We start from the raw sequence: 21,324 nt of genomic DNA, 5'->3' as shown, positions 1-21,324 counted from the left end.
TTTATCGGTGTGATATATTGGTCAATGCTGAGATAAAGTTTATGCAGAGAGCCTAATTTGATTCAGAAAGATGTAATTATTTTCTAAAGTATATATGTAGCATATTAATTTCACATATAAAGGCAGATTTTTCTAAAGAAAAAATTGGTAGGAAATAGTTTAGAACTCTATGATAAGGTACATCAACATAAAGAGAAAGTACTTTTAAAAATTTCATCTAGTTCTACATTAGCAATCTCGTTCCCCTAACAACAGTTGTAATTTGGGGCACTCCCAATGGTGACCACAATGTAAAGTGATATCACTTGTGTTCCTTCATTAAAATATCAGAAACTAGTTCAGGAAACCAGTGTTTTATTTAATACTACTATAACCATACTCTCAGGAAATGGGAGAAGTAACCAGAGAACAGGTTTGACTTGGTGATCTTTTTTTTTTTTTTTCTTTTTGGGTACCAGGGATGGAACTCGTGTCCTTCTGCTTGCAAGGCAGGTGGTAGAACCACTGAGCTAAATCCCCAGCCCTACTGACTTGGTAATCTTGAGTCAAGACCATTAACCTACCAGACTGACTTCTGCTCTGAAAAGATGTGTGATACACTGATTCCCAGAATTCATAATTAATGCAAGACCAGTTCAGTGTTCCTGAAAGGTATAGGATTCCTTTCTACATTGCATAATCACTGATAAATGGCCACAGATTACTCTGGAGGAGGCTGAAAGATAACGTAATACATATTTGTGATGTTATGTCAAGATATTATCTCAAAGGAATCAGGAATTGTGAATTAAATCATTCCTAGGAATCAAGAGAGGTTGTGTTTGAGTAGTGGCTCAAATCAATAAAAAAGTTACACAAATCAAATTGGATCATGGAGTTAGCTTATTTTGGTCCTATAGATCATTTGATCAATTAACCAAGGCCAAACCTTGCATTAGATTGCTGATTATCCCGAGTCCTGATGCCTATTATGGTAACCATGTCCACCTTTCTACTCTTATCATTGAGGTAAACTATGGACATGTGCCACGTAATGTTTCAGCAGCAGATTGCGCGTGTGATGATGGTTCCATAACATAATGGAGCTAAACAATTCCTATTGCCTGGTAATAACTTAGCTCATGTAACATAGCGCAACACGTTATGCATTTGTGCTGATGATGGTATTAACCTGTACTGCCAATCATAAAAAGGATGGCACATGCATGTAGATAAAGTGCGTAATGCTTGATAAAGATCAAAAAGAATTTAGGTATTTACTTTTATACTTTCAGTCTTTTAGCGTATACTCATTTTTTTAAGTTTACTGTAAAACAGTATACCATGCTCTGCCAGCAGCAGCTCCAATGTCTTATGTTTAGTTTCTTTGTTGCTCCGACCGCACCACACTGCATCAAGTGACTGTCCAGCACCATCGAGGTTTGTGTAACTCTATGATGTTCACACTGCCACGAAATCACCTAACTCATGTCTCAGAATATATCCCCATTGCTAAGCATAACTGTGCTTTGTCTCTGACAGTAATCTTGGTGATACCTATAGAATCAGGAAGTCCATTTTAATTGAAGCTTCTCCCACTGCCTGCCATCCCTGGCCTGTAGACATCAAAAAGCTTTTCTAGAATGCCACATGCTCTACTCACCAGTTTTTCTCAATGCAGGACATAATTAGAATATCACACATACTAAATCTTTTCCAACATTCTCTTTTCTGCCTTTGATTTCCTTCCTATCATATCAACTAATTTATAATGTATCACCTCCATTTTAGAAGAGTCGTTGCAGTCAAAATGTCTTATAATCAGAACCACTCCAGGTCACACAGGCTAACAAACCGAGCCAGAGTCTCTCTTATAGGTGACCCTTAGGTTTGTTGTTTTTTGGTACCAGGGATTGAATGAACCTGTCTTAATCTGTTTTCTGTTGCTATATCCAAGTATCACAGACTGGACAAAAAATTTTTTTGTCATTTCTTTTAATTTTTTTTTTGGTGGAGGGTACTGGGGATCAAACTCAGGACCTTACACTTATGAGGCCAGTGCGATGCCACTGTGCTAAATCCCCAGCCCTGGACTGGGTAATTTATAAAGAGTAAAATTATTGAGTTCATGGTTCTGAGGGCTGGCATCCCCAAGAAAATGGTGGTAGCATTTACTCTCCATCTGATAAGACTCTTCCTACTGCATAACACGACAGAAAGCATCACATGGCAAAATAGTAAGTGTGTCAGAGAAAGCTCACTTATAACAAAGCCACTACCTTAATCCATGAATACATTAATTCATTCATGAGAGCAGATCTCTTGTGACCCAATCTCCTCTGAAAGTTATCACCTCCAAATACCATTAACACATGATTTTGGAAATTAAGTTTCCAACATGAATTCTGGGGGACAAATATTCAAACCACAGCAGTACTCATGCTGTTTGACCCAGTTTAAGGTCATGTTTTTTCAAGGTCCTGTATACAGAGTATTTCTGCAAGTATTCTCCACACATCTGGAAAAAAAACAAACTTCCAGATCACACCATATATTTGTCCCCCTGGGACACATTGGGATATGACTCAAACTGTCTGAGAGACAATAAAGCATTGTAGACATGGTGTGTATGTAGGCTTCTTTGCAAAGGAATGCCTTTTGTAAGTATGTGTGATACTGGGGGTTGAACTCAGAGCCTTTGCATCAAACTATAATTCCCTTCCGTTTTCCTTTCCCTTCTTTCCTTCCTTTTGTGGTGCTGAGGAACACAGGGCTTTGCACATACTATGCAAGTGCTCTACCATTAAGCTACATCCTCAGCCCATTGTTTTTTATTTTGAGACAGGATCTCCCTGAGTTGCCCAGGCAGGATTGAAATTTGCAATACTCCCACCACAGCCTCTCAAGTACTGGGTTTCCAGGCATGTACCACCATGCCTGACTTCTGTTTTAAGTGAGTTGGTTAAGGAGTCATCAACCAAAACGTATAGGAGGCTTCCTTCTGCTTCAAATGAGTTAGGGATTTAGGGTACTCATTCATCCAAGTCTTTCCAAAACTTAACTGCAGTTCTCAGAATAATAGTCTTTCCTGACCAATGCCTCTACTCTCAAAAGACCAAGATAGATAAGGATTCCACCGGTTTGTAATATCCAATTGTGTTTTCTAGCCATCTCAGCATACAAGCTACAAGAGGGAATGAAAAAATGGCCAACTTCCAATTTTAGTCTCAGTAAGAAAATGGCTTTTCATCACATTCGTAAGAATTCCCCAAGCCTGGGAAGAGGTTGCAAAGTATGAACATCTAAACAAGTCAATGCCTATATTTATAAATCCTCAACATCTATAGCCATATAGTTCCCTTCTCAGCTGCTGCCCTTTCCCACTGCAAGAACCAACCCCTCTCTTATCCCAAGGATCCTTTCCTACTTCTCTGGAGAAGATAAGTGAATTACATTTAAAATGTGAGTAGATTGTATGAGCTATCCCAAAGCCACAAACTTCAACCTAGATTTTTGGTTGAGTTTTTGTTTTTTACAACTGAAGTGCACTGACAGAATTTTAGCTTAGGTAGGCCATGGAATAAAATTTACCAAGCGTCTTAGTTCTCTTGTTGCTGAGAAAAAATACCCGATACCCATAAGTTAAATGAGGAAAGGTTTTATTTCAACTCAGGTTGTAGAGGTGTCAGTCCATAGTCAGCTGGCTCCAAGGCAGGGCAGCATGGCAGTGGGACAAGCCTGAGGAGAAATAGTCCATGCTAGGGTAGGCAAGAAGCAGTAGCAGCCAGTAACCTGCCTCCCATCTTTCCTTCTTGTCCAGCCAGGATGCAAGCCTATTACTTGGTGCCACCCACACTCAGGGTGAGCCTTCCATCATTATCCACACCTAAAACAATGCAAAACCATTGTGTTCGTTATCACACACCCTTAATCCCAGGATCATACTTCTGAGATCCAGCCACCTCCAAAAACCACATCTATGAGCACGTGAGGCTTTGGAGGGACATCTAGGTACAAGCCATACAACCACACAAAACATGTAGGAGGTAGAGTATTAATTATAGTATCTTGTATATGTGAGAGACAGCACTACACGGTATATAGTTCACAATATACTTACTGTACAAAGATTGTATAACATACAGAGCAGTTTCATATATCATCCTTTTCATAGAAAAAGGAATTAAGGCTAAACCAGGTTAACTAATTTACCCAGTGCCACTCAAACTGTTTTAGCCACTTGGTAATCTACATTTATTAAAAGAAATAAAAATGTAAGTAAAAGTTTAAGTACTTATGTGTGGTCAAAGGCAGTCCAGTAGAAACTTCTGAAAGAGAATGATTATCAGAAAGTAGTTAGGGGCTGGGGATTTAGCTCAGTGGTTCGGTGGCCTGCCTTGCAAGCGCAAGGACCCGAGTTCGATCCCTGGTACCAAAAAAAAAAAAGAAAAAGAAAGTAGTTAACCTCTAGATTTACTGTATATTTTCCATTTCTGAAATTTCCAGCTTTATACTTTATACTCAATAATTTATACATATGCAGAAAGCACTCAGTTTATTCTCATTTTGTATAGCAAAATTTTCACGGGGCTTTTAGATTGGTAGAAAAAATTACAATCTAACACCTTCTGAATAGGTAAAAACTCATTAAATTCTTGTCAGTGAAAATCTCAATATATTTGATGAGACTCTACTGCTATCTTTATGCATGCCCAAGTGTGTAAAGATTTTATCACATGCCTTCAAAGATAAATTCATGTTTTAGAGACAGAAAAAATAACAATCCTTTTATTTGTCAACTTTTTTTTTTTTCTTCTTCAACCCTTCCTTTCAGAGAAGAGTACATAATGGTGTAAAGAACTGAAATACAAAGTCACACATTATTCAGGTAAAGAAGTCAGAGAAGAATGGTAATGTTTTAGTCTTTTTTTTTTTTAACCAAAGAAATGTGCATAAATTTAGCAAGCCAAGTTCTTAGGGATGAAAGTAGGCTAAGGATTGATTCATTTCTAAATATACTAGTGTCCTCTTATTTTCAATTTAGGCATTAGCAACAAAAAATGAGGAGGGTTTAATTTTTCTTTTATATTTTTTTATATACCTGATGTGGGTATCTTCTTGTTTTTTGTTTTCTGAAACAGAGCTTGGTCTGGTTAAGAGACTATGAACATTCCAGAACATACTCAGTGTGCACATTTTGCTTTTTAAATTCTCTGTGCTATACTAGGCATTCTCTCAGTCTTTTCAGAAATTCAAGTCGTTCACTTTTGAGTCAATTTATTATGTTGTTTTTATTCTACATTTCATCTTTCTACTCTTCTGGAAGCATCTTGTAGATTTCAGATTTATTTTCCATGTCTTTACTTTCTGGTATTTTTCACATTATTTTCTAGTTCTTCTGTTGGTTTTAAGTATGTCTTATATCATATACTTTTTCTTTTTTTCTTTTTTCTTTTTTTTTTTTTTTTTTTTTTTTTTTTTTTTTTTTTTTGAGACAGGGTCTCACTATATAGTTGAGACTGACCTGGAACTCACTGTGTAGTGCAGGGTGCAGGTTGGTCTTGAACTCACTGTGATCCTCCTGCCTCAGCCTCCCAAGTGCTGGGATTACAGGCATGCACCACCACGCCCGGCTTTGTATCATATATTCTTAATTTCCTAGTTCCATTATTCTCAATTCCTTTTAATTTTGAATATGAGCATTTCTCAGATTTTATGTGAAAACTAAGAATTTTATTGACTTTGGTACTTTTCTCAGAGGAAACCATTCACATGTAAAAGCTTAATGTCTGATATGAGATTTTTGCACACTTTTACACATAAATTCTTTAATCTGTGGGGCAGATGTCATTTTTCAGTTCACCGGGACACTCACAGGATTACAGTCTGGAGATTGGCAACTATACTAGAAGGAAATCCAACAGCGAGGCCAAGCGCCCTATGGGCCTTTACGCGTACTGTAAACCTCAACATGCACTGCCCTTCACACGTCTCGGAGTCTGCTGCGCGCATACTGAAACCCTAACCGGAGACCGTCAGAGGTTACAAGTGATGCTTTACAAAATCAAACCTTTTTGCCAAGGACTACTTATTTTACAGAAAAATATCACAAGTAAAAAGCGGTGCTATTCAAGGTGTTCATTTCAAAACTCACATATGCTACGCACGTTCAGGCCTTCCGTCCCCACCCACAGGGCCACACGATGCCCTGAGCGAATTACTAATTAAGTGCCCCGTGGGCACCACGGCCAGCTCCATTCCGGCTGGTTAGAAGGGAGACTGAATTCCAAAGTCTTCTGGTACTTCCTTCCTTGAGACACAAAGTGCTTGAGAAACATGATAAAATTCGTCTTTCTTCTGCACACAAGAAATATGTCAAAATCTGTGATTAAAAAATGCATTTGCTTTTTAGAAAGAAATGTGTTTTGGTTGTTTGTTTGTTTGTTTCATGGCTGCAATCTTATTTTCCCTGGCGGCCAGGGAGGGAGGGAAGGCGAAGTCCTCCACGGTTGGTCTGACAAATTTACGGGGTCTCGGAGAGGCCGGTGGAGCCTTGCTGCGATCACTGCAAGACGATTTCCTTTCTGGTGATCACCTCAGCTTTAGAGCGAAGAGGTCTCCTGTAAGCTACGTACAGCCGTTTCCAGTGTTTCTTTTTCCACCTGGTACACAACTTAATTCGCGACAGATACTTGCCACGACACTTAGGTAGGCATGGACCGATTCTCCAGCTGTACCGCAGGGCGAGCTCTTCGGAGGGATCACGATTCTCGACTCCGTTTCGACTGAGTGGGACCAGCTCCTCCCAGCCGGGTTTGTGCCCGGCTGGGTTCCGCGGGCCTTCCGGGCTCTGCAGACCCCTGGAAGCCCAAAGGTGATGCACCGTACATAGTGGCCGATCTGAGAGAAGAGCCCTCCCACTGCTTCCTTATCGCCTCGCCCCATTCCATCTTGGTTCCTGGTCGGAGCCGGTAAGACCCGAGTCCGTAGATGTTAGGTCCTGGCGGGGGCCAGGTTCATTCCAGAAACTGAACTCCAGGAGCAGCCGATTCTTCCGGGAGAAGCTTACGGAAATGCGCAATTCCCGACTTCCTCGGTTTACGCCTGACCTCCACGAGGGCGGGGCAGCCGCCTTCAGACCTGCACAGGTGCGCGGTTCGATGCTGCTCGCCACACCACGTGCGCCAAGTTCCCGCCGAAGTGCAAGGGTAGTGTTTATCTTCGTGAACCTCTGGTAACATCTCTTGACCGATTTTGTTGTGTTCTTCTAGGCGTTCCGATTTTTTTAACATTGTGAAAGTGTAACTTGCACAGACTACTGGTTTCCTTTTGGCTGGGAGATTCGAGCGAGCGTCTGTCCTCGGATCAACTTCCCTGGCGAACAGGGTGTTTAACCAGATGTTTTCTCGAGGTCCGTTCCGGAGGCTTAGCGCTTGCGAGCCATCGCCCAGATTTTAGTTTTTTAAGTTTTTGTTTCTAATTCCTGACGTCTCAGTCAGTTTTGGCTGCTATAATAAATTACTCCAGACCAATGGTGGCAAATCAATGGCACCCATGCTGCAGCCGCCACACAAGCCAAGTCGCTCCAGAAGTTGACCATTGGTTAACAGTTATTTCCAAGCTAAAACTTCAGTACTGGGGTTTATTTACAGAATTGGCCCTTTGTGACAAATGAGTGGGTTGGGGGCTGAAGTTTGGGCTCTGGTCTCTAACCATCACTGCATAGACTAAGTGGCTTATACACGGAAGAACTCTCTGGGTTGGTTGGTTGGTTTTTGGTACCTAGGATTGAACGCTTTGTGGGTCCTTGTGCTTGCGAGGCAGGCGGTGGCGCCACTGAGCTAAATCCCCGGCTGGGACCTCTTTTATAAAGGCACTAATCTCATTGATAAGGACTCCATTCTTACAACCTAATTACCTCTTCAAGACCCTCACTCCAAATACTATTACACTGAGGGTTACATTTGCACATACAAGTGGGGGATGTGCATTTAGTCTATGACAGCACATTTTTTTTTGAAACCTTTTATCTTCTAACTAAATATCTCCTCAATATCTGCCCCTTGGCAATCTTATCCACTCTGTTGAGTTCATTCCACAAGTTTGCGGTTATTTGTCCTTCTGTGTCTCCCATATTTCAGTTTGCAGAATATTCTCCTAGTTTGTCCATGTTTGCACAAATGACAGAATTTCCTTAACAGCTAAGTAAATCCATTCTATTTATTTTATCCATTCATGTATCAACAGACACTTACCTTTGATTCCTTTAGTAGTGAGTGACAACACTTCAATAAAGGAGTACAGCTCTTTGACAGAGACTTTATTTCCTTTGGTTTGATGCCAGAAAGTGGGATTGCTGGGTGACAAGTTACTCTTTTTGAGAAACCTCCATAGTGGTTTCAATAATGTTTGTATTTACTTTCCCACCAACAGTGTACAAGGATCTTTTCTCCACATCCTCACACTTAACCTTTTTCTCACTTTAGTAATAGGGCATTCTAACATGTGGTTTTAATTTGTATTTCCATAATGATTAGTAATATTGAGCATTTTATCATATACCTACTGGTTGTTTGCCCGCCCCCCCAGTACCAGGGATCAAAGTCAGGACCATGAGCTTTCGAGGCAGGCATGGCATCAGAGCTAAATCCCTGGACCATGTCTTCTTTTGAGAAAAGTCCATTTGGGTCCTGTGCTCATTTTAAAACTGGGTTTTCTTGCTAGTGAGTTGAGTTCCTTATATATTTTGGAGAGTGTGTAATCATATTTTGTCAGATTCTACAGTTATCTTTTTACTGTTCTTTACTTTGCTATACAGAAGTATTTTAGTTTGAAACAATCACATCTGCATATTTTTGCATTTGTTGTACTTTTGAGGCCATATCCAAAAAATCATTGCCTTATATCAATTTTTTTCTGTTTTCTTGTAATAGCTTTAGTTTCAGATCTTGGGATGCCCTCCTGAATTGCTATGCCAGAGATATAAGGTAGTACTGTTTGGGGAGTAATATGTTTCAAAGTTCTTAATGTCGACAACCCTGTTATGTCCTCCTCTTACTGGTAATCTTCATTCCATTACTGAGGTGGTGTTTCTTCCCCACACACCATTTGACCAACCATCGGACCAAGAAGTTATAGAAGCTTTTAACAGGTTACCATATGAAGATGATTGCTTCAGTAGAGGACACTGATGCAATTCAGAAAGGATTAACCTGTAATTATATCAAAAACCTGGGTTGGGCTGGGAATAGTCATTATGAAACTCTAAAGGTGGATCCTAAGAAGCCAACTAATATTTCTGTTTTGGTTTTGTTTTGTTTGTTTTGAGACAGGGTCTCACTATGCAGTTGAGACTGACCTGGAACTCACTATGTAGCCCAGGCTAGTCTTGAACTCACTGGATCCTCCTGCCTCAGCCTCCTGAGTGCTGGGATTACAGGCGTGCGCCATCACACCCGGCTCACCTAATATTTCTGAAGAGTGAGGCCTTCTCAAGCAGGTCCTTCAGGAGCTATCCTGTAAGACCTATCTCAGAGGAGAGGACAGTTCCATGTATTACTGCCCTGAAGATCTAGTGTGGGTCATGATGTGGATGTGACAGTGATACTGATGATCGTGATCCTTGTGCTCGCTTCGGCAGCACATATACTGATGATCGTAATCCTGTACAGGTCTAGGCTAATGTATTTTAGGATTCTTTTTAATGTATAAAAAATAAAAAATACAAGCTAATAGAATAAGGATATAAAGAAAACATTTTATATAGATGTACAATGTTTAAACTGTTATATAATATAAAAGTAAAATAAGCTAAATAGGGCTGACTTATTGAAAAATAATTTTTAAATAGCCTAAGTGTGCAGTGTTTAAAATGTCTGTAGCAGAAACAAGTCCCAGGCTGTTATTCACTCACCACTCACTCACTGACTCACCAAGAGCAAATTCCCAGCCCTGCAAATTCCACTCATGCTAAGTGCCCTGTACAGATTATTGGAATCGAGGGGCTGAAGGGCTAATTTTTCAGGTGAGAGTCCCAAAGAGAAGAAGGTGTGTTGGACAGATAGTGGCAAAAAGCAGCAATAAAGTTTTTTATTGCATAATAGTTATAGTGCCCCTTATCACATACTGAGGCATACTAAAAACAATAGCTGTGTGACTTTACAAAGCCATGCTGCACATGCATGGTTGATTTATGGTTACATAAGGAGGCCTGTCCTGCACCCGTGCTAGCAACAGGTCATGTCTTCCAGGAGTCCTCAGAAACCCAGGCCATGACTGACATATCTCCAATGGCTCCCACATCCTACCTCCTTAAAGATCAGGAGGTTGCCATTTCTTGTAGGTGGTACACAGGGCTGCCCCTTAAGGTGCCCAGAGTCTACACCAGTAATACAGAGAACAACACATACTCCCCTACACACACACACCATGGCTACTGCAGGACCCCTGAAAGTCACAGCACCGCCGTGAGTTACCCAGCACCAGGTGGATCGCAAGGATTCCCACCACTGGGTCAGGGGGTCTTGTTGCAAGGCTTGGAAGGCTATACCCTCTGGATCCATTTCTTGCGAGGCCTCTTGTACTTGCGTCTGGTGGTCAGGAATAAAAATGCAACATTCTACATGCAGGAGAGCACAGGTGCCTCTCTCTGCTGCAGTCAGCAAATCCAGAGCCATTCAGTTCTGTAACACTACCTTTCTTATCTTTTTTGTCCATGAGCAACATCAAAGACTAGCATGTGATACACAGTGCCTGTGCCATGCATTGAGCTAGAGCTTTATCTTGCAGTCCCTGCGCCTGGTATCATCACTGTCATAGGATAAAACCAGGAGGTCACCCATTTAACTTGGTGCCATCTGTGATGTTCAGCATCCCAACTGTGAGGTGTGCCTGCCAGTGAGCTGGATAGTACCCTTATTATAAGGAAACCCCCAAGTGCAGCACCCCATCCAGTACTCAGGGAGGTACACCTAACCCATAGTGCCACAGACATATAAAGAGTCCACAATGGGCCAATCAGTGGGCACTGTACCTATGAGCTTATGGCCATCCCAGCAAGCATTTGTGTCATTCACCCATAACATGTCATTACACAAGTTCAATGGTATCTATCCCACTGTGCAATTCCCGCTGACTCTCTGACCTGTTCAATGCATAGTGGAGTGACATCAAACAACATTTACTTAGCTCCCTGTCATCCACCCTAGACATTATACATCCTCGGTCCCAGTCCTTGTAGAGTGGTTGTGCTCTTCTGGATCAGTGCCTCAACAGCCTGGCGTCACTGATCGCAGGTGTGTCCATTCTAGTTCTGTCGTCACCAGTCCATTAAATTGAGCAGGGACACAGATGCAATTCTCCATGGAAGGCCCTCGGCCACGTTTGTTGGGAGTTCCATGAACACCCAATAGTATGATTGCTGGTGCACACGAGCAAATATATGTGAGCCTAGGAGATAATGTTATTGGCTTGACTCATCCTAGTCAAGAGGACAGGGCAGAAAGAGAAACCATCGTAGGGAGGTCCCATCCTCTGGGGAAGATGCAGGCCACATGTGCACCCCATGACAGGATGGTGACTAAGACCATTCTACCTCTGGTTTAGAATAGCAGATCTGGGTCCCCATTGCCACCCAAGGCAAGAGGGTTGGAGCCAGGTCTATCACCCTCAGGGAAATCCTTTAGGATGGTGGCCCTAGCATCAGATGGGGAGTATACCGAGGTCTTCAGGGGCCATGTTGAAATCCAGGGCTGTAGCTCTATAGCATGTCATAGTCCCTCCCCCAGGACTTCAAGAGAAACTCCCAATTTCCCAGAAGGTCTGCAGGCCACTCTCCTAAGTCCCTTGAGGGCACAATTTCACTGCTACTCTTACCTCTGCAGGAGTCAAATCCAAGGGCCATTGCTGTGCTACAGCTTGCATCGTGTGGGGTCCTACATGTCCCAGTTTCTTATGGAGCCGTGGTGCCACTGCTGAGGATGGCCCTTGAAGGGCTGCTACCCTGTCAAGATGTCTGTTAAATCATTCCCTGGTAAGAGGAGAGGCCTATGTCCTGACACATTGGTACCCCACACGTTTTATAGTCTAGCCATGCTTTCACAAGTCTCACCATAACTCAGCACCTCATAGGGGCTGATGCCTATCTGCCAATGTTGGGCCAGCCAGGTTGGTAATCAGAGCATCATCCCTCACATTACAGCCCAACTGTGTGCAAACATGCAGAGGTCTGTCCTCATGCATGACAAGTAGTCCTAATGCCCGCCACTCTGCCCATTAGCTCGATTTGCCTGTTCTGATTTCAGATGAGATTGGGTGTGTTCAGAGTGGTTTGGCTGTAGATGGCCTATTCTAATTTCAAACCAGAGTGTTTCTGTATGGGGCTGGACAGCAGCTGCTGTCCATTGTAGGGTTGTGCCTCAACTAGAGCCATCAGTATAGCATGCCTCCGCGGGCGGGTCCTCCTTTCCCTTCCACATAGGGGGTGTGGGTCATAACCAGGAGTCCATCATCCTGTATGGCTTCTTGGGCTGTATATGTCACAGATCCCAGAACCACTGCAAGTTCGGCTGCCAAAAAGGAGGCTCTCTGCTGCAGATAAGTTCACCATTATGTAAGAGTGGGGGACAGGGCCACTCCACTCCTGGGACAAAACATCCATGTGCACACCCAGGCTGTTAGGTACCTAGACTGCACTTCTAGTCTACTGTCCTGCGATTCCTTCACAGGCATGCAGTGCAGCACACACCACTGCAAACTCCTTCTCAATCAGGGAATACCTGCCTTCAGCTCCTTTCCACAGCTAGGACCAAACGCCAATAGGGTGCTTCTGCTTCCCTTGCTTCTGCCATAAGCCCCACCAAACCCAATCTCATCCTTTTTCATAGTTAGGCAGGCTAGGGTAAAAAATTCAGAGGGCTTATACTTGCATGACTGCCCTTTACAAGTCCTGATAAGCAGCTTCTGCTGCATCAGTCCAATCCTATGGCCCATAATCTTCCAGATCATCTGGTACAATGGGCACAACAAGGTAGCTAGGTGCAATATGAAAGTCCACCAGAAACCAAGCAAGCCAACATACACTTATAAATGATGCACAGTTGTCAGTGTGGAGCATGCCTGGATCTTACTATTGCATCAGGGGTTACTTTTGCCTTATCTGACCAGATAACACCCAAGAATTTGACAGACAAACCATGTCCCTGGATCTTATCTTCATTGACGTTCCATGCCCAAGACAGAAAAGCTTCTTTCAGACTGTGTGCAGCAGCTTCCAAATCTGTTAAGGCAATCAGAGGTTAACACAACATCATCAACATAATGGAACAAAGACACAAGAGTGTGGCTTGGTCCCGTGGCCAGGTCCTGGGCCACTAGGCCATGACACAAAGTAGGGCCATGCAAATAGCCTTGAAGAAAGGCTCTAAGGTCCACTGAGAGTTCCATTGCTTGCTTCCTCAGGTGAAGGCAAACTGATCCTATCAGGCATGATAGCAATGGAAAGAAAGTGATGGCAAGTCCACTACATATTGGTACTGACCCAGTGTCAGGGTGAGCCAGGCTATCAAATCTGCAATATTGGGTACCACTGTGTGCAGTGGAGTCACTTTGTTCAGTTCCTGGTGGTCCACAGTCATTAGCCATGTCCCATCTGACTTCTACACAGGCCAAACCGATGAATTGAAAGGACTTCATGCAAGGCATTATCACTCTTGCCTCTTCCAATTTCAAAACAGTCTGTCCTGTTTCCTCATGACTCCCAGGGAGTCGGTACTGCTTTACACACACAACCTGCATAGCCTATGTGAGACGTCAGTGGTGCATAAGGAAGTCTTTGGACAATGGCTCTTACCATGCAAATCTGCAAATGGAATTCTCGCTGTATGGTGTTCAAGCAGACATCAATCAGTATGTCCACCCCCTGGATATTTTCAGCAACTGGAGAAACGGACATCATATAGGTGTGGGGCCAAATGCCTGATGCTGAAAAGTCACCATGGCCTTCTCCATTGATATAGTACCCTCTATACCCTTCTATGCATGCGGGGGATCCTGTGAAATGATCTGGTTTGCCATAAATCATGTTGACTTGGCTCCAGTATCCACCAATGCCACCACATGCTGTCCATTTTTCAGGGACCAATAAGTAATTCTATATGTGGCCTCTCATTTCCTAGAGTCCCTAGCAATTGGGTAACTCAGCCTGTCTCCTACTCGATAAAAAGCTGCCAGTGTCATCTCATCTTGTTTCACGAGGACCACCTTGACCTTCAGGCCCACTAGCTGGTATTGCTGGCCAGGGTGCAATTGCTTCCACAAAGAAAACACTTAAGGGTTGCCCATCTATCTTATCAGATGCTTAGCTGGCTGTTATCCGGTCTCCCCAAATCTGGTATCTGCTTACCTTCAACGTACCAAGCTGTCTCTGTGGGGTTGGTCCCATTTGGCCTGAGGCCACTTGCTTCTCCTTTGGTAGTTGGCTCTTGACAGGTTTCACTTTACCCTGATGTTTCACCTATAAATCACCCAATAGCACCAAAACATCTATTGCATTGTGAATTGAGCTATCCATGAAAGGCACTGGCAGGGCTACCACTGGGCCAAACATGCCAGCCAGGATCAAATCTTTCATGAATGCACCCTGAGCACTTCATCAGGGCTATGATACTTGGCAGCAAACATCATCTGCCACATGTCCCATTTCTTGCAGCACACCTACTAAGTCCAGGTAGGTTGTCCATTTAGTGACTTACTCCAGCAAGTCAGTGAGGTTTGCCCAAACCATCAGCCAAATTATCAAGGTCAGGTTACCTGCTCCATGGGCTGGTCTCTGCATCCTATATAATGCAGCCTATGGAGGGAGTGTTGGCTATGCTAATTAGGCCACACCCTGGAGATTTAACTCCATGTTAACAATCCCTTCATCCCATAGCTGTAGCAGCCATGCAGGCACCATCTCACCCATCCTTTGCTTTATTTTGCCAGCTCCCAAAATTTCACAGCTGTATAGGTCATATATGTTATATGGCAGGTAAAAATAGGTGGTCTGCTTAACTCCCCCTGCTTGGGCCAAGGGCTCTACTTTCACCTCTTGTTGGATAGTGGGCATTGCCTGCAGTACTAGAAGACCCTCCCTGGTGACTGGGACTTACGCTCCAGGAAGATGCAGAGCTTTCTGCACCGCTTGACATGACCTCCACCAGTCACTGTTCCAGCCTATCGTCTTCTCACTACAATTGGTCCATTTAGCAGACAAGATTTTCTGCCTCCTGTCTCACATGGCGGAAGAGTGAAAACCAACCAAGCCATTGGCCATGCTGATTTACAGTGGGGGAGACGAATCTTGTGTCCAGCATTCCAAGCCTGTAGAACATCTCTAAGAGTCAGGTGGACCACCTCCTAGTCTTCTGGAGATTTCCAAGCTGCCAAGGTAGCTACCAGCATCCAGAGTGAGGCTGGGAAGGACTTATAGCACCTCCCTGGGGTTCCCCCTATCAGGCACTGCTTCCACAGAAACCAACTGGACACTTACTTTGCATCCTGCTGCTGACTTTGCCAACTGTTAGGACTGAGAAGCTAAAGGGGTCATTTTTCAGGTGAGAGTCCTAAAAAGAAGACACATAGGGCAGACACTGGCAAAAAAGGAGGAACAAAGCTCTTTATTGCATGGCAGTTATAGTCCTTATTACATACTGAAAAAAATCTGTGACTTTGCACAGCCATACTGTGTATGTGTGGTTAATTTATGGTACAGAGGCCCACCATGCACCTGTGCTAATGACAGGGTCAGGTCCTCCAGGAGACCTCAGATGCCCAGGCTATAACAGACCGAGCTCACAACAGCTCCCACACAGGTGCACCATGTTTTCGCCTTTGTATCTTTTATGTTTTTGAGATGGGGGGGGTCTTATGTTGTCCACATTAGTTTTAACTCTTGAGCTCAAGTATTCCTCTTGCCTCAGCTTCCAAGTTAGCTGGGACTAGAGGCACGTACTACCACTTTTGGTTTATATTGTATATTTACCGTTTAGATATAAAAAAATAAAATTGTCAATATATATTACAGTAACATGCTCAGGACTATATCCTTTGTGCAACACATACCAGCCTGGGAGACCAGAGAACTGAGCCCTAACTGGCCTCCTCTGTAAGCACAAAGCAGAAAGGCCACACTCAGGGGTGATGGCAGATTTCAAATTTGAGGGAAAAGACAGCTGAGATTAAGTTGTTTACCTGAGCATATACTAATGAATATTAGAAAGGAGAATATTGTGTTGATTGCTTTTACCTGTATTTGGGTAAACAAAGGTCAGACGAGCTGGACTGTGGGCGGTGGGGGGGCTCTTCTGTTTACTAGAGGCGGAGAGACCGCTGGCTGCCTGCATGTTAAACTGACTCTGTCTCTCATTCATCCTTGTTCACCCCGGGGTCAGGGAAAACAATGTAGCAGGTGCCTAGGTGGGGAAAGCTGGCTCCTCACAGGTGGCGACCGAGGCAAGAGACCTGAAACCTGTGGCCAAAGCAGGCCTGGTGGGTCAGCTACAGTTGTACCCCAAAAGGGACTAAAGACTGGGGACGGCTACACTAGCCTAGATATGTACTAGATGACCAACTGGGTATGTTTAAGTGTACTCTGTGATGTTCTCACAATAAAATTACCTGTGCATTCCTTAGAATGTTACCATTATTCAGTGACATAACTGCAATCTATACAATTTTAAATCAAAAGTTAACAAATAAAAATATATGGATGGTTTCATCATCCCCTCACCCTAAAAAATTTGGTGACCCCCCCCACATGATATCTGCAAATGGAACCTTTGGGAGATAAAATTAAGTTTAAAGAAAGTCATGAGTGCGGACATTCCTGAGATTCATTTTTAAATTTTATTAGTACATGCTTGAATACATAACTATATTAATTGTGAGTTGGTATGTGTAATTTTTTGACAGAACAGAGCTCATTTGCTTTCCATGTGATAACAGTGAGAAGGCAGTTCAGCTGTTTGCATGCCAGAGGGCCCCCTCACTAGAAGTTTGCTGGCAATGTATGCTTAGACTTCTTGGTCCTCAAAACAAAGAATCAGTGATACATAACTGTAATTTCAGCTGCTTGGAAGGACAGAGCAAGTCATCTAGTTCAAGGCCATTTTGAGAAACTTAGTAAGATCCTGTCCCAAAATACTATTTTAAAAATTATTTTTCCTATTTGTTGTGGTTGGGGATTGAAATGAAGGTCTTTCAGTAGCACTACACTACATTCTCAATTCTTGAGATGGGACTTGCTAATCTTCCTAGGCTATGCTAGAACATGCAATTTTCCTGGCTCCTCTAGTATTGGGATTGCTTGTGGACACACCAGGAAGCTTATTGCTGGTTGACTGTCTACCTTCCAGTACTTTCCATGGGTCAGAGGAGCATTACTGAGGATCCCTTGTAGTCAGTGAACTGCTTTTTTCCTACTGCTTCTGACTGTTTTGTGGATTTGAGCTTACTGTAATTTGTTGCGTTTTTGGATGTGCAACTGACATTTTTCATCAAAATTTTCACTTCTTGGATATTTGTTCAAATATACTTTCTCTCCTGAAATTTGCAGTCTACAAATTAGTGCACTTAATAGAGTTGTGCAGATCTATTTTTAATTGGCCTGTTGTCAGGTTCATTAATTCTAGCAATTCACATCTGTTGAGATCCTCTAGATCAGTGGTGGTAAACCTTTGGCACACATGCCACAGCTGGCTGTCATCTTTGAAAGCGCTGAAAGGTTCACTGTCACTGCTCTACATCATTTTTAATTTTGGTGATAAATTTCTCTTAATATTTAGTCCCTTAACAGTTTTAGGTGCTTAGACATGATTACAAAAAGCCAACTTAAAGTATTTGATTAAGCCCAACATCTGAGACCTCTTCATACAGTTCCTGTTCCTTTATGTATCTTGTAATGTTTTGCTGAAAAGTAGACTGTGATAACTCTGGATATTAGAATCTTTTGCCTAGACTTGTATTTACTGTTTGCTTAGAGACCTTCCTGTACTTTCTAAGATATGCATTCTTTGCTGTGTGAACAGTGGAGTCTTTGCTTTATTAGCTGTGTAATCAGCTACTCTTTGGGAAAAGATTTCTTTAAATGTCTCACCACTCTGTGTTGGGATTACGACTTTGACAGTTCAGCAAGAAGCTCAGACTGTGCCTTAGCTTCATTTTCTGCTCACACAGAGCCTCAAGGTCTGACACAAATAAAACTAGTGCTTTCTTAGGGTTCTTCTGAGAAGCCCTGCACAATACATTCAAGATTCTCAGGAATATGATGGATCTTCCCTCTCACCGCCTATTTTTTGGGCAGCCTCTTTTCAGCCCCTACCGCTTCAGGCAACTATGTTAGAATATTTTCCCACAAACTCCTTGGATATTGAGATATTTGCACTAAGTGAGCTGAATCCAATTAAATAAAGACAAGCTCTGAAAATAAATCTTTTCAAAAACCGAGATGTCAGGGCCAGGGATTTAGCTCAGTGGTTCTGCTTGCCTGCTTTGCAAGCACAAGGACCTGAGTTCAATCCCTGGTACCGAAGCGGGGCGGGGGGAAGATGCCATTCAGGCTAAACAGTGACAACTCTTTAAAGTAAGTTTTTTGGGATAGTTTAATGGCTGTTTGGGAGGAAATTCTAAACTTGTTCTTTTGAGAGAGCTTCAAGTCATCTCCAACAGCTGGTATAGTAGGCTGCTGGCTTTCATAGCTATGAAGGTTATAATGGGGCTACAGGAAATGGGACAGGCTAAGTTAAATACTACAAAAAACTGCTACATTTAAAGGATCTTCCAATTGTTAGATGCCTTTGGTTAATTTTAGAGTTCTGAATAAGTTGATTTTTTAATAGTGTTATTACTGTGACAACAGTGGATTTTCAGACAAATCCAGAAATGCTCTTATTTTTATAGTTGCAACTGCACACTAATATTCCTTTCTTATGGTTGATTAGCAGTAATGCCTCAGTTTATAAATGCTTGTTTCCAAACAGTTCAGTTTGCAAACAAAAGCATTTGGCAAAATTTTGCTTCTGTTCACAAACTCTACACCAGGAGACAAAAACAACCAACCACAGCCTTCTTCCCCACATAAACATAATCACAACCATCTTCCCCACATATGTAAAACAAATTAAGTTTATAAACCAAGGTACCAGTATAAAAGAAGAAAAAATTTATTTCCCAAATAGAAATAAAAGGATGTTTAGATGACTTTTCTCACCTAGCATTTAGTTACTTCATCCAAGTCAGCATCCTCAACCTTGGTTCTCTCGAATACACTTTGCTCAGAAGGTTAATGATAATGTACCAGGTGTGGTGGCACATGCCTATAATCCCAGCCACTCAAGAAGCTGAAGCAGGACGGTCTGAGGTTCAAGGCCTGTCTGAGCAACTCAGTGAGATCCTGTCTAAAATTATTAAAAAAGTAAAAAGGGCTAGGAATTATAGCTCAGTAGAGTGCCCTGGTTTCAATCCCCAGCAGCACAAAAAGAGACCATGTAAAACTTACTACCCAGCTACAATACTCAAAACAGTGTAGCACTGATAATAAGGACAAATATATACACCACTGGAATACAAAGCTTCAAAAATAAACCCTCACATACAAGGTCAACTGATTCCAAACAAAGGCAACATCATCATCCCCGCCATGATCCCGGCACCAGGGATCAAACTTGGGACCTTTTGCTTGCCAGGCAAGCACCAACACCACTGAAATTAATCCCTGGCCCCAACATCATTTGTTATGGCCCGTGTCTAGATGTTGCCCCAAAGCTTCATGTGGCTTTTCAGAGGTGGCTGCATGTAGAGTATATCATGCTGGGGTTAAGTGTGTGATGCTGGGATCAAAGGTATGTGATTTCTAAATTGGTACACTGACCAGCTTGACATAGTTCTGGGTGTGGATAATGGGAAGGCCCACACTGGATGTGAGTGCTACCTGCCCAAAGGGCAGTAGCCAGGACAGAATGTAAGGGACAGAAAGAGGGCTGCTATTGTTGGCTGTTGCTTATTTCTTTGCTGACTGCTACCTTGCTGCCATCTGCTGCCATGAACTGTTTCTCCTCTGCCATGCCACCCTGCTTTGGAAACAGCTGACTGCGAACAGAAACCTCTACAACCTGTGAGCTACAGTAAACCTTTCCTCCTTTAACTTTGGGTGCAGGTATTTTATCTTAGCAACAAGAAAACTAACTAAAACATTCAATGAAGAAATGACCACCCTCTGAGAAAAACTGAAATCCACATGCAAATGAAAAAAGTTAGACCTCGACCATTACCATATACAAAATTAAAAAATGGATCAAAGATCCTAAGAGCTGAAACTATAAAACTCTACTGGAAAATCTTCACAGCACTGGATCAGATGTTGACTTTTTCAATATGATACCAAAGGTACAAAAGAAGAAAAAATATGCTATACTTTATCAAAATTAAAATATTTTGTACATCAATGATACTTACCGAGAAGAAAACCTCGAGAAAATATTTATCATATACTTAAAAAGAGACTAATATCCAGAATATATAAAGAACTCCTTTAATTCATCAAGAAAGCAACCCAATTTAAAAATGGGTGAAGGAGAAGGGCACCTATAGTTTAAACTACTGTATTTAGGAGGACTGCTGTATACAGAAGGACTGCTTAAGCCCAGGTAGCCCTGGGTAAATCCTGACTCAAAAAAACCAACAACAACAACAAAAAAAACAAAACCAGTTAAAAGAGGTACATTTGGTTATGTATAGTTACCAGAATAAATTTTACAGTAATAAAGTATCCAAGAAGAGTTCATCACAAAAGATGAGCCAAATGAGCAAGTGCTTATAAGAAATTACTAACTTACGGTAGTATTTTATGAAACTTTAACTAGTAGTAATAGCCAACAGTATTTCTCCTCCCCTGTACAACACACACACACACACACACACACACACACACACACACATGCTCACACAATACATTCAGTGTTCTATTAAATACCTGTAATTATATTTTGCAAAGGATCACACATCCAATGACTTTACTAATGATGCAGTTTATGTCCTCCCATACCGACAGATAAAAACACACATTCTCTAAGCACAAAGCTTATATTCACAAATAACTTTCTGCTTAGACAAAATTTCAATTAATAACCACAATGGGAATTTAGTTATTTAATGCAACCACTATCTAATGTCATCAATAAAATCTAAACAGTTTTACCACAAAACCAGGATTATAGTCAATGGACATGCATTAATAATCTATACAGTTTAACATACCAGAAAAGAATTGAATATAAAAGTATTCTTTAAATTTTGGTAGTTTTCAAATTT

The 21,324-nt window shown here is 42.1% G+C and overlaps 1 protein-coding gene and 1 pseudogene across 1 annotated transcript in view; one reads left to right on the top strand and one right to left on the bottom strand.

Moving 5' to 3' along the window:
* Positions 1-6,723, top strand: part of Trmt1l (tRNA methyltransferase 1 like) — a 42,587-nt gene extending 35,864 nt beyond the window's left edge. Inside the window, exon 14 of the mRNA XM_019208599.2 lies at positions 5,824-6,723. Coding sequence (XP_019064144.1) covers positions 5,824-5,888 — 65 coding nt within the window. The 3' untranslated portion in view covers positions 5,889-6,723. The remainder of the gene's footprint in view (positions 1-5,823) is intronic.
* On the bottom strand, positions 6,607-16,674 carry LOC104867407 (annotated as a pseudogene).
* Positions 16,675-21,324: the final 4,650 nt, after the last annotated feature.

This window comes from Fukomys damarensis, unplaced genomic scaffold (assembly GCF_012274545.1).
Source record: "Fukomys damarensis isolate Sample0158 unplaced genomic scaffold, DMR_v1.0_HiC HiC_scaffold_11, whole genome shotgun sequence".
In the NCBI taxonomy this organism is placed as follows: domain Eukaryota; kingdom Metazoa; phylum Chordata; class Mammalia; order Rodentia; family Bathyergidae; genus Fukomys; species Fukomys damarensis.
Note: the sequence above shows the minus strand (reverse complement) of the source record. Positions and strands in the feature narration are given on the sequence as shown.